At 39.7% G+C, this 14,105-nt stretch overlaps 1 protein-coding gene across 1 annotated transcript in view; it reads left to right on the top strand.

The window, feature by feature from the left end:
- The window catches only part of SMS (spermine synthase), a 42,920-nt gene that overhangs the window by 19,680 nt on the left and 9,135 nt on the right, over nt 1-14,105 (top strand). The window contains exons 3-9 of the mRNA XM_088051400.1: nt 1,245-1,338; nt 2,050-2,114; nt 4,594-4,769; nt 6,556-6,712; nt 7,577-7,664; nt 8,656-8,770; nt 9,232-9,311. Coding sequence (XP_087907526.1) covers nt 1,245-1,338; nt 2,050-2,114; nt 4,594-4,769; nt 6,556-6,712; nt 7,577-7,664; nt 8,656-8,770; nt 9,232-9,311 — 775 coding nt within the window. The remainder of the gene's footprint in view (nt 1-1,244; nt 1,339-2,049; nt 2,115-4,593; nt 4,770-6,555; nt 6,713-7,576; nt 7,665-8,655; nt 8,771-9,231; nt 9,312-14,105) is intronic.

Raw genomic sequence — 14,105 nt, 5'->3', positions numbered from 1 at the left:
AGATAGCACAGAATATTCAGGGTTTTATTTCTGACTGAAGCTGAGGGCTGAAGGTCCCAGCACCACGGAGGAGCTGGTATTCCTACTGAGGCTGACATTTTGCAAAAGGTGCTCTGGAAGAGACAAAAAAGGTGGGAGTGGTGGGGAGATGAAAGGCCATATAAACTTTCTGTCACAACAGGAGTTGGTTTGAGTTTTTGTTTGGGGTTTAGTGGGGCGCTAAGAGCAGGAAGGCAAAGAATGGGGCATTCAGAGAATGATACAGCTTTATCTGCAGTTTCTGTGTTCTATTAGTGCATTTCTGTCCCTGAATACTCTTCTCTCTTTGTTCAAGCATTCCTATTCTCATCCCCTTGTCTGCTCTTTTTTTCCAGCTGGTATTTTTTTCCTCTACTTCCTTTATGTAATCCCCTTGTAGCCTTTCTGTTTCTTTTTGTTTTCTCCCTAGAATGGGAAGGATATTGCCTGTGCTACAGTGTTATTGTGTCCTTCCCCACTGCCCTTCGTTCTTGTATTCTTTGTTGCAAGTTCTCGAAGATTCACTGTTTGTTCACCTCCTATACTAGCATGGTGAAGCTTTGGTCATTAAATGTTCCCGTAGTAAATATACAGTAGGAGTTCTATTGACATTAATTTGTATTCATCAATGAGAGTTTGCTGCTGCAATTTCTTTGCCAGTCAAAGCTATGGTTTGCTCCAGGATGCATATTGTTTCTCACTTACAGGTTTTTATTCAGCTTTGACTGTGACCAGAGTCTCTGAATAGTTACCATAAAAAAATTTTAAAAAAAACAACCAAAATAATTAAACAACCACCCCACCCCTCCTGCAAAACAGTACAGATAAATACCTCCAGAAGTGAAAACGAAAATATAGGGGAAGGAAAGTGTCCAGCTGTTTTCTTAAGGCTTATTTTCAATTAAAAAGCCCAAACTAACACACCTGTTCTAGCAGGCCTTATAGACTAGCAAGCAGCATATTCTCATTGTACCGTAGTTATTGTGGCTTAAGCACCCTGTTTCACTGCCTTGCTTCCTACTGGTTTTATTAGTTGTGTAGTGATAGGAAAGTTCTTGCAACTCTGCTGTTAGTGACTTGCAGAGGAAGATTTGAGCAGCATTGCCAACAGTTACAGGTGCTGGGGAAAAATATATTCATTCTTAATTTTGGTATAACTTGTTTTAGATTTTCTTTCCTTACTGTGATTTTTGATAATAAATTTGTCATCACTGTCTCTGTTGTAGTTTTGCCAATTTGAGAATTCACCCTCATGGATTAGTGCTGGTGGATCTGCAGAGCTACAATGATGACGTGAAAGGAAGAGAAGAAGTTGATCAGGTATGGGTGCTGCTTACCTTACTAGGATTACCTAATTGTATGGGGAGTCCCTTTTTTTTCAGGTCTATCAAAATCTATTGTGGTAAAAGATTAAAAATATTAAAGTCAGTTGTGCACACATGAATGTATGAATGCATGAATGCACATACTCTTCAGCAAGTACTGGGCCTCATGTTCTTTGTAAAAGTTGTCAAGATATATACAGCAGGCTTGGTTAGGGCTTGGGTCTCTTCAGCTACTTAGGGCAGTGAAGGAGGACATGAGATGCTCAGTTTGCAGCCTGCTGTATTAGTGTGAGACTTCTTTGTATTCTCTGTTCTGAGAGATGAGGAGCCTCCATATTCAATCTTTTGCCCCATGGGGAAAAAGAACTTCATCTTCCCTGGCATGAAGGCTCTGGACATTGAATATTGCAGGGAAAGAGGCCACTGTTGTAGCAGGAATGGAACTTTAAAGGGTTCTCATGTTACCTCTGGCTGTGTTATCTTGAACAGCTAAATGCAGTGATGACAGCTGCTGAAATGTGCACATTCCTGCTAGTAACAAGGCTGAGGAGGCCAGCTAGTTATTCATGGGCTTCTGGTGCTCCATTTCAAAGCCTTTTCATAGCATGTGCTATGTTTTATTGACTTCCAGGTAGAGTATTTTAACAGATATTTTGCATTAAGTGCTGATCTACAAATTCTACCTCTCCTTTGCTATTTTTTTCAGCTTTTAAACAAAGTAGAAGAAAGAATGAAAGAATTGTTTCATAGTAACATAAAAAGGGTGAAACGGTAAGTTTGTACCTCTGCTTCTGTATATGGCTTGTCTGCCTAGTTACTAGAGATAATAAGCAAGTTATGCTTTGCTGTAATGCAGTGAATAGCCTGGAGTATGAAGGTATGGAAGGGATATTTTTTTTAGTTTCTTGAGATGATTGCATGAAATAGTGAGAGAAGATGCAATGTGGAAGCAGGAGCAGACTGCTCTGAAAGGGCTGGGCAGCCAGGGGTGGCAGAGGAATAGGTCAGGGCATAAACTGTACCCTATGGGCCACATCACACAGCTCATGGAGAAGGTGAGCTGATGATGGTGCCCAGGGTCAGACCCAGCCCTGTGGCTGGCTGTAGTGCTGAGGCATCTCTGAGCACGAGCTGGGTGTCAAGGATTGGCAAAAGACTTGGGTGGGTGGGGATAGAGCTGCAGTGCAGCTCTGGCACATGGACCAGGGGTGAGGATTAGAGCTAAAATGGAGCTCAAGTCCATAGAGAAGACTTTGTCCTGACAAGGTTTCCTGTAGCTCTTTTTCATATCTCTGCCTCTGCTGTGTTTCATGGTGCTCACTGTGGGCATGTGTGGTTTAGGGACCTGCCAAGAAGATAGATATGTTTTGTAGCAAATCTTTATAATTAGACTTAAGGATGGAGACTTTGTAAGCCCTTTGTCAGCTTGGATTATTTAAGCCTATGTGTTAAAATTTAAGGACTCAAATTACAGTTCATGGCCTGGTGCTGAAATAACTTTGATACTAGACATAGTTTGTTGTCTTTGTGGTGGCTGTCTGGCAGTGACTGATACCTTGAAGCCAGGGAGCACTTACTGTAGGCATGGACATGGTAGAAAGTGCAGCAGGTACTTGAAGGAACATAGAAGTGAAAACGGGTCAAGAAAAGTAAAAAGCAAGTGTGAAATCAACAAGGTTTAGTAAAGCCAAGGAGCAAATGTTTTTTTTCCCATACAAAATGGGAAAACATTTAAGCAGTACTCTGGCAGACAGTAGATATGAAGGTTATGAGAGACCACAAGTAAAATGGTAGTAATTTGAAAAGTGATATTATACTTGCATATTGGTATTTCTGTTTTACAATTGTATGTAAAACAGAATAGTTATCTTACTTCAACCTAGTAAAACCTCACAAAAGGTGTGCAGTGTATGAACATTGATGATCTTGCATCTTTGCTTATGGAGGAGAAGCTTTCTGAGGCTGTTTTGGTACTGAAATGATAGAGGGAGTTTGTGGAATCCCTGTGATAGGAATTTCTTAACAACAGGTCAGGATAACATCTGCATGGAGTGGTCTAGTTCCTTTGGTTACCTTAGTATAGGAAGATGAACCTCCTAGAACGGTGCATCTAGCATGGATCTTGTCACATGCTTCTCATTGTCTTTTTTTTCCTTGTTTTTGGTTTGTGTGGTTTGTTTTGTTGGGTGGTTTTTTGTTTGGTTTTTTGGGTTCTTTTAATTTGTTTTGCATCGTTTTGGTGTCAGCTGCACACATGCAGCTGCAGTAGGATGAACGTAGCTGGAGAAGCTTTTCATGCCTTTTTGTTGCAGTAAGGCAGGGTTGCTCTTGCTCCCACCTTGTGCCGCCATCTGGCGGCTCGCTGGGGGTAGGAAGCGTTTCTGGAATGTTGCTCGGGAATCGCTAAAGAATTAAGCTTGTCTGTGTCTGGTCTTCTGCTACAGCCTTCTGGAAAAAAAACCCAGCCCTTTAATTCTTTGAAGTGTGTGTGGGAGATCTGATGAACTCTGTGCCTGCACATTTTGCCTAAAGGCAGTCCCTTCGATTGTTTGCTGTCATTTCAAAGATAGTGTCTTTACAGGTGAAATACTGGTTTGAACCAAGGTGCATCTCAATGGAATTAAAAAAGAAAGCCTAAAACCCACAAACAACAAGCCCAAAACAATCTCAGCAGATTACTTTTTAAAAGTAATGCAGACTATCAACTGATATCAAGGACTGTGCTTATGTACTTCAGGCTGACCCAGCTCAGTTTGAAATACTGTAATGGTTCTGTTTTTGTTTTTCTGTGTATTAAAATGTGTTTCACTGTAGCCTCAGAGTGAGATCCACTTAATCTCAGCGAAACGGCATTCTTAAATGAACTGAAGATGGGAAGAGGTTTTGTCATGTTTGTTGGCCTACAATAACACTACAGTATTGTATTAATTTTTAGTCACGAGCTGATTCTACTACGGAGGCTCATACATTATGTAAATTCCCCCTCTTAGAATAGAAGGAAGTTCACAGGTACATTGTAGAAGTTATACATAAAAAAGAACCATGTATGTTATCTGTCTCTTAGCAAGTTGTGTATTTAACATATGACTAGTATATTTCTTATAATTATGAAGTATTAAATATGGCAAGTTTTCTCAGATGCCTCTTGTAAATATTATTTATTATGGTGAATCCACAGTATGTTTAAAGTGGATTTTTTTAATAAATATTCCACGTATTTGTAATCTTCTTTCATATTATTTTTCTCTAGGTTGCCAGCGATTTTGAGAGGAGGTGTCATTGACAGATACTGGCCCACAGCTGATGGGCGCCTGGTGGAATATGACATAGATGAAGTTGTTTATGATGAAGAGTCACCTTTTCAGAATATTAAAATTCTGCATTCAAAACAATTTGGGAATATTCTTATTCTCAGTGGGGATGTTAGTAAGTATCATCTCATTTAAAGATCTCTGGTGTGAAAATGCCGAAAGTGTTTTTTTCTATCCTGCTATGGGAGTTTTAATAGACGTCTAAGGGTCGTGGTTCAGATGCTGGAAGCTGTTTTTGCAAGTACAGTTTTATCTGTTCCTGTATATTAATGATGTTAATCAGACTGACCAGTGTAAAATCTAGAGTTAAAAAAAAAAAATAAAGATTTATTTTTCCAGATTTAGTATCTTTGCTGCAGGAAGTGAGTGGCCTGGGAGAATAGAAGATGGTGTTCTATAGCAGAGCTTGCTTTCCTGAATTCTTTTATATGAACTTTTCTCTGTTTGTTGCCAGTCCAACTTTCTGAGAGCTTCTCTTGGACAGTAAAACAAGCTACTTTGTAAGTCTTCAAATCACAATGGAATTCTAAAGAAATATGAAGTGGGACCTAGTGTGTCTGTGTATGATACAGCTGTGTTATACCTCACCATGCAGGAAATTCCATTAGAGAATCAAGGGAGCAGCAGGCATTTTAGCTGCTTTATTGGTGAATGTCTTTTGACTCCTTCAAAATAGTAGAACTTGAACTCTTAAGTTAATCAAAATAGTGACCAAACTTTATATGAGGGTTTTTATATGTGGTACTTTATGCCTGCTGACCTTTGTATTTTTCAAAGTGAACTTGGGAGAAGGTGGACTACTGTTCTTGAAAGCTGGAGACTGCTGCTTGCTGGAAAATCTAGGCAATAAAAGGACTATGCTTTAAAAAATCTTAGTTCTTACGTTGAAAAGGACTGTCTCTGGTAAATGAAGGACATTGCTGCCCAGGAATAGAATGCCTATCTTCACTCTAATGGCAGAGTAATTAAGAAATTGAAATACAGCTTTTTGAAATCATTGCAAGTACCTCTAACAATTCAATTAGCTTTCTCTGACTGTCAAGAGGGCTCCTGTGCAGATGGCAGCTGAAAAACACTGTTATTGAATTCATTAGCAAGGTATTTTCTAATCCAGATAGAATTGTATTAGAAATCATCAAATTCAGTATTCAATACTTCTAGCCAGAAATTTTCATCAGCGCTTAATATGGAGATGAGGTTTTGCTTGAACATGACAATGTGCTTTGTAGAAGGGAAAGTATGCCATTACTTATTTCCCTTCCATGGGATTTTGAAATAATGGTTTGTCTCATCTTGTTATTGTGCACTCCTAAATGAGGTGGTGATTGCCAGGCAGAGTGACAGGATATGCCACAATGTGCTGCTGCACGGCCCTTGTAGTGCAGATCTGTTGTAGCTTGGGAGTGTTACTGCATGCTTTGAGGCTGGCAGCAGGCAAGCAGGGCCCTTCAGCACCTGGGGTTAACATTCATGTTTGTTTCTGTGCAGGGATCCACTGGTGTGCATCTAGGTAGCTCTTTCTAGCTGGGGTCCACAATAGATTTCCAGAAAATTCTAAATCTGTCCTCTTGCAGGATGAGTCTGAGATAAAAACCCACTGAAGTAACAAGTGTGGGCATTAAGTTAAAAAGACTTGATGGTTTTGCTCTGCTACTTTTTCCCTTGGCACACAGTACTTCCTAATGCTGAGGTGGCTGTTGCTGGGTTCATGTGGAGAACTGGAGAAATCCTGTGTGGGATTCTGAGAAGAATGTCATTACTTGGACTGTCTGTGAGAGACAGCTTGTTTCTGTAGATGTACTTGCTTTGATCTGTATTGTATCACCTCGGGGTTAATACCACTTAATGAGAAAAACTGAAGATTTAATATTTCTGTCCAATTCTCTTTTCCTTCTGTCCAGATCTGGCAGAAAGTGACCTGGCATATACTCAAGCCATAATGGGCAGTGGAAAGGAAGATTACACTGGGAAAGAAGTGCTAATCCTAGGAGGTGGTGATGGAGGTATACTATATGAGATAGTCAAACTGAAGCCAAAGATGGTTACTATGGTAGAGATATCCTTTGACAAATGGCCCATAATGCAGATCAACCTGACCTTTCTGCTGATTCCTTACACTGAGCACAGTTACTGTCATGTTCTGATTTGTATGTAGGATATGAGGTCTAAAATGAAATCCTTTTGTCAGCTTGAGAGAGACCCAGTGACTAGATATTTGTGCATCATTATGCAACACCTGCTTTCAGGTTCCCAATCCGTACCATAACTCTCAGTAGTCGTTTATGTAAGGCTGGAAAGGAATGCCTCTGTCATCAGACTGGTGCATTCTCTAATAACAGAAGACAGGTCTGTCAACTTGGTGGTTTGGGCTCACTTCTGCCTTCTTGAGTTTGTCTGTTTTCCTAAAGAAAGCTGTAAAAAAAATAATAGTGCCTAGAAGCAAAAAAAATTAATCAATAGGAATGTCAGGACTTGATGAACTGTACTGATGAATTGACCAGCCCTGTTCTAAAAATACCAATACAAATCAAGTTTTCAACATTCTGTAGTTTGTACAGTTTGCAGCATAAACCACTGTTGACCATATGAAATGTTGATCATCCTAGGGATTGGGATCTATTGGCTAAGACTAAAAATGTAGGTTAAAATCTTAACCTAGTTGAACTTCATGGAGTCTTCCATAGTTTTACAGTTCACATTTCAGGCTTTCATGGTAATGCTGACTGAAGGTATCAAAACCACTGGTTACAACCAAAAATAATCACTTCATAATCATCTAATTGAATCTGGAGGCCAGTGCCTGAGGTTGACTATTGCAGTATATATACCAATAGACACATCTAATTATTTTTTTGTGAAGAAGTAGAAACTCTTACCTGTATTATTTCTGGAATGTATTGTGCCTTGACAAGCTTCAAACATTGACCAAATGGTGATTGACGGGTGTAAAAAACACATGCGTAAAACGTGCGGAGATGTCTTAGACAATCTGAAAGGAGAGTGCTACCAGGTAATGTATTGGTTTTCTTTCATTACAAGTTATATTTCAAGTAGGACCTAGTCTGGAAGACTTGCTACGGCAAAGTTTTGGGGACAAGTCTTTAGACTCAAGTTTGGGGAGCTACTTTTCCTTTTGTATGACACTTGCATATTTTAATAACAAGTTCATGTTGGAAGTATTTTAACTCTCTGGCTTCAGACTTCTAAAATTAATTGCATATGTAGATTTTAAGGGATTTGAAATAGGAGAATGTTTGCTGTAACTTTAGAAATAAAGAAGAGATTGCAGTAAAAATGTTATGTTTAGCTTCATTTCTTAAACTGTTAAAAAGATAGAAAAAATATGTATTTTAGTTGTTCTATACTGTTGAAAATACCTGAACTTGTAATACACATTTAACAATTATTTTTAATTTGCAGGCAAAATCCCTTAGTATTGCACTGCTATTATATTAAGATAAAAACTCCAACAGACATCATTCATCCCTGCAGTTGAGATCCTTGTGCTGCATCTGACAGCACTTACAAATGAGCCCAGGTGTAATCTGACATGTTTCTATTTTCATTACTGGCCCTTAGATGTTGTCACAGATATTAACTTCCAGGAGTGAGCTAATAAAAACACAAAAAAAAATTAACAGAAGTCACATGCTACTCTGTGGAAATCAGTACTTCATACAAGTACTTTATTTTACTCATATGTTGGAACTGCTAACTGTTGTCAATATTTGTTATGAAGAACACTGGTTACAGATCTAGGAACTTTAGTCCTGGAGTGCCTGTGTTTTCATTGTCATAATTCCTACAAAGTTCCTCCCTTCTAATTGATGAAAAAAATTGAAAGTGGAGCCTAAAATTAAGCATGTAAATAATTTTGTGATTTTGTAATAATTTTGTAAATTTTTTTAACCCTCTTAATTTCTGTGAATCTGTATTTGTTCTTTTTACCTGGTCAGCTTTAGGGTAGTTTTAGGACTAGCAACAGTAATTCATTCTTACAGGTTCTAATTGAAGACTGTATTCCTGTACTGAAGAGGTATGCCAAAGAAGGAAGAATGTTTGATTATGTAATTAATGATCTGACAGCTGTTCCAATCTCCACATCTCCAGAAGAAGGTAAATCTTCTAATTTATTTACTTCTGAAAATTTTCAACGTTTGTCCTTTTGCTGCATAATAGTCTGCAGCATAAGTGCTTTCATTTTTTCCATTTAAAAAGCAAATCTGAGAGGAAAAAATGACATCTGTTTTTTAAATTTTTATTTAATATTATAAAAGACTAGCAAGTGCCTAATGTTCTTTTAAATCTCTTATTCCAGAATAATATGAACTCATGTAGTTCTTGAAGTATTTGGAGTTCATGCTCCAGTAAATTTTCCTCACTACATAATTTATTGGAAACTTCAGGAAAATTCCTGTGAAGAAAAACAATACTCCTGCCATCGTTGCCATTGTGTATGGTTTGCATTTGTTTTTTTAGTCCAGGATTTTTTTTTAAACTTTGCAAGTCTTGAATATGTAATAAGTAAACAAGCCAATAATGTGCTGTTCTGCTTTTCAACCCTTTCCCATATGCAGATTCCACATGGGAATTTCTGCGGTTGATTCTTGACCTCTCCATGAAAGTCCTGAAACAAGATGGAAAATACTTCACACAGGTACGATACTTGGATGTAATAAAGTACTGCTTTATATCTATTGCAATTTGCATATTTTCAGTTAAAAAAAAAAAGATAAAGCTAACTAAAAAGCTACTTCAAGCTGGTTTTCTCCCTTTGACTTACCAGGCGTTTTGCATGAAAGTTAGGATTTTCTAACTGACTTGTCTGTTTTCATTATTTCAGCTGAATTTGTAGTACTTTTGTTTGGAGTTCAAAAGCATAATTTTAAGACTCAGTAAGGCATACTGGAGAATATTGCAGCTAGACATTTCTTGGAAAAGCAGAACTGATGTACTTCATGATGAGATACATGATTTTGAAGCTAGTGTCTCCAGTGGTAAAGTGTAAAACATGGAAATTTGTCATTTATTAAGGTGTAAGAGTTCGACATAAGTGCAGTGGGATGAGAAAATTAGTATAGCCACCTTGTAGATAATAAAATTGTGGTATAGCTTTGAACAGAAAATACTTCAGGTCATCCTGAATGCCACAAAGTTGTGTCAAATTGTACAAGAATGTGACTGGAGCCAGCAGATGGTTCAGTGAAGTCTAAGTCTCTGAAGCTCTATTTCTTTTGTCATGCTCATAAACTAGTCTTCTGATGTGTGGAGAATCTAAGTACTGTATTTTAGAATAATATCCTTAAGCTCTGAAATGTATAGAAATTGGTTTACTGTAGAATTGTGCAGGCTTATAAAAAGATATGAAACTTGTGGGGTGAGATTTCTGGCAGTTCTAATATGCTGCTCCATTTTAAAATGCTCTGGTTGTATGGGAAAAAGAAATTTAACTTATGGTTGAAATACAACATGTGATTAACATGTTTTTTCCACACTGTAAATTTTAATGGCATTTCTGTCCTGTTAATAGTGGAAATATTTGTGACAGACTTTGAAACCAAAAGGACACTAAATGTTTTGGAAACAGAACAAATCGTTGTGTTGCAGTTGTTGTACTTGCAGCATCCACAGTAATACTAGCTCGCCTTATTGGAATGAAGGTGAATGTATGTCTGGGGACAGGTTTTGTTGGACTTTGCAGAAGGATTCTTGAGAATAAGCCTGTGCTGAAAGCTGAACTGAGGCTGTGCTGCAGCGGTTCTGTGTTAGCTGCAACCAGCTGAGGTAGAGTCTGGTGCAGAGGAGGAGGAGATTCATCAGCTCTCCAGCATGTGATTGCACAGAAAGAACAGCTGTCCTGGTGGGTTTTAGCTGTTGTGGAAGTACACACATTTTGTGGTCCCAAAGCAACAAGGTGGTATATGGCAGGATGGGAAAGGAGCAATATTAAAATTGACGTGTCTTAAAATTGGACTTAGGGCTAACGAGTAGTCAGTGCAAGGGCTGGAGTATAGAAGCAGTGTTCTCTAGCAATTTTGTCTTCCTGAAGATGTTGAAAAAAGGACAATTAATACTGGGGCAGGTAGCTATCAGAGCTTTTGATATGTCTATTGATACACTACTCAGCCCATTTGATGGTCCTTGTAGCCACTTCCCAGCTGGGCCTGAAAAAACAAAGTAGTCCTCTGTAAAAACCCTCTCTATTTGTTTGTGTGTCCTTAGAAGGCTACACTAAAAGGTTATCATAATGTAAAACATACTGACCTCCTCCTCAGATGTGCAGACCCCCAGAGTGTTAAATTCGAAGTCAATAATTTGAGGTCAGCTTGGTTTGCCCCCAAGCAAAACTGCATTTAACTCATCCTGAATAATGCTCACAACTACTGCTATTCTCAAATTATAAATAAATTAAAAAAACAAGAATGGTCAAAATAATAACTGGAAAAATTTATCCCAACAACAGACAGCACTGAGCTTAAAACATTATAGTTGAACATTAAAACTTGGCAGGACAGAGGCTTTTCTTCTATCCCTGTGACAAAGTTTCTCACTTCTCTCTCTGTTCAAGCTTCTCATTGGATTACAGCTTTTCAGCTGTATGTGTGGCCAGGTTTTGGTAGTGGGGGGTGTGGGGAGCAGTCCCCATGTCCAACAAGCCAATGCCAGCTGGCTTCAGGATGGACCTGCTCCTGGCCAAGGCTGAACCCATCAGTGACTGTGGTAGTGCCTCTGGGATAAGATTTTTGAAGGGGCAAAAGTTGCTGCACTACTGCAGTTGCAGCCAGATAGAGAAGTGAGAACATGTGAGAGAAACAGGTCTGCAGGCTCCAAGGTCGGTGGAGAAGGAGAAGCAGGAGATGCTCCAGGTACCCGTGCAGAGATTCCCCTGCAGCCCATGATAAAGGCCATGGTATAGCAGGCTGTGCTCCTGCAGCCCATGTAACTCCACAGGGGAGCAGAGATCCACCTGTAGCCTGTGGAGCACCCCATGGTGGAGCTTGTGGATGGATACCTGAAGGAGGCTGTGACCTTATGGGAAACCCACACGAGAGCAGGCTTCCTGGCAGAACTTGTGACCTTGCAGGGGACCCGTGGAACAATTAATGAAAAACTGCAGCCTATGGATGAACTCGGGCTGGAGAAGTTCATAGGGGGATGTTGGGGTTCAAGCAAGGCTGGTACCCTGGCTGGAGCCAGCACGGCAGCTATTCCCAGCTGCTCGGTCCATATCCCACTGCATCAATGCGATGGATGGCAAAAATGGCGTTTATTGCAGGGGAATTTAGCATTTTATAGCCTGGGGTCACTGTGTTACTCCCATCTGCTTACATCACACCTGGGTGCTATTGGCTAATTGCAGAAGGTTTTACTATCTTAACAGAGAGGGGTTTTTGCTAACTTTCCGTTACATCCTGAAATCTTCTGCATCGCCAGGCCTTAAACTACAGCAGGGAGAGACCCCACACTGGAGCAGAGCGGAGTGTGAGGAGGAAGGAACAGCAAAAATAACATGGGATGAACTGACCACAATTCCCATTTCCCATCCCCCATTAGTGCAGTGGGGAAGAGAGAGAGAATTTGTGAGTAAAGTTCACCCTGAGGAGAAAAGAGGGGTAGGGGAAGGTGTTGTTAAAATTTGGGTTTATTTCTTATTATCCCACTCTGATTTGATGGGGAAATTGAGTTTATTACCCAGGTTGAGTCTGTTTGCCTCTGACGGTAGCTGGTGAGTGTTCTCTCCCCATCCTTATCTAGGCCCGTGAGCCTTTTGCTGCATTTTCTCTCCTCAGTTCAGCTGAGCAGGGGAGTGACAGCATGATTTTTGTGGGCACTTGGTGTCCAGCTGGGGTCAACCCACCACACTCTGACAACTCAACAGCCTGGTCATAGGATGAACAGACTATTGGGATTCTTTAAATAAAATTAACCTATTAGTTATTACAACTTTGTTTAAATTACATAAATTTCATTCAGTTAAACTAGCTGAAGCTGGCTACTTGGACGATTGGTTAGACTAGAGACAGAAGTTCAAACATGACCACTAACAACTTTGTGAGCTTAGTCACATTGGGAGCTCATGAAAGATTTTGAGTGTTTGGCGAGTTGAGTTGTGTGCCAGTGGTTTTAGGTCTGTGTATTAACACTGGGAATTGAAGTTACTTCTGGTCCAACTATCTACTTCCAGGATGTTTGTTACATAGCATGCCTTGCTGAAGAAATCATGTGCCTTTTAAGGCAGATGTATTTTTAAAATGCAGTACTCTTGTGTGTCCCCCACCCCTTCTTTGCATTGTGGTTCTCTAAAACAAAACTATTAAATATCATCAAGAAAAGTGACTGAGGGGATGGCCACTTACTTGTTAGAGCCTCATCTTTGCTATGATGAAGAAATGTCTCATGGGAAAAATGCAGCAAAAGGATTGTTGTCCTGGTGACTACTAGCCAGCAATTATAGTTGCCACTTTTGCCTCTGTGTTATGTTGTACTGAGATTGAAAATTCTGTCCTTTGTAGTTTGTAGTCTGTCCCCTTGCACCCTGAACAGAATCATGTACATCTAGTTAGGATGTCATTTATTTCAGTGCTGAAGAAATGCTTTACCCAAAAGTGGAATCATGTTCACAGAATGCTGTCCATTCCCATACTGTATTGCTGCCTGTCTGTCTAAATGCCACTGCTGGGGGAAAATAAAGGGAAATTCTCATCACCTCTTCATTGAGCTCTGCACAAATTTCAGAAAATGTTCTGATCTGCATGTGAATTGTCAGCAGGCAGTGTCTAGTGCTGTCTAACTCCAGATGGATATAATTTATTTGAGATTATAAAAGAATTATTTCTGTCATGCTGCTCTAACACACCTGGTGGTTCCCTCGGAATTCCTTCCTTGGTGATCCTCAAAGTGCTCTCTAAATCCTGCTGCAGAATGTCTTGTCACCACTTGGTGGAGGCAGGTAACCAGTATTGCCTGGCAGGTTATTAACATTTATAGAGATTCTGCCTGTGCACTTTTCAGACCATTTATTTGTATTCCTATGGGATATAAGAACTCATGTGGCCAATTTTAAGATGCAGGAGGGACTTCTTCCTTTTTTTCAGCTTTGGGAAGATATAAAAGGGCAGCTAATGGATGTCATTCTCTGTTGCTTTATGTCTGAGTGTGTTTGGGGAAAAATGCCTCGATACTTTCTCTGTGCAAATAGTAATCACAGCTTAGAACAAAAACTTGTATGAGTAGCAGCCGTGCTTTACGTGCCCTTGCTTTTCCAGCTGCATCATCCATATTGAGTGTTGCAGCCTACACAGGATCTGCAAAGAGAGACATGAGCTTTAGGGCCCTTAGTCTGCAGAACTTGCAGACCTGTCTGTGGGTTTAAGACTTGAAGCTTGTTTGTCAAAACTTACTGTTAAACATAATCCCACTGCTCTGAGATTCAGTGGTCATATGGGATGCT

Source organism: Pseudopodoces humilis, chromosome 2 (genome assembly GCF_049639895.1).
Source record: "Pseudopodoces humilis isolate 2021_Gansu_Grassland_sample_001 chromosome 2, ASM4963989v1, whole genome shotgun sequence".
Lineage (NCBI taxonomy): Eukaryota > Metazoa > Chordata > Aves > Passeriformes > Paridae > Pseudopodoces > Pseudopodoces humilis.
This window is presented reverse-complemented; position numbering and strand designations above follow the sequence as displayed.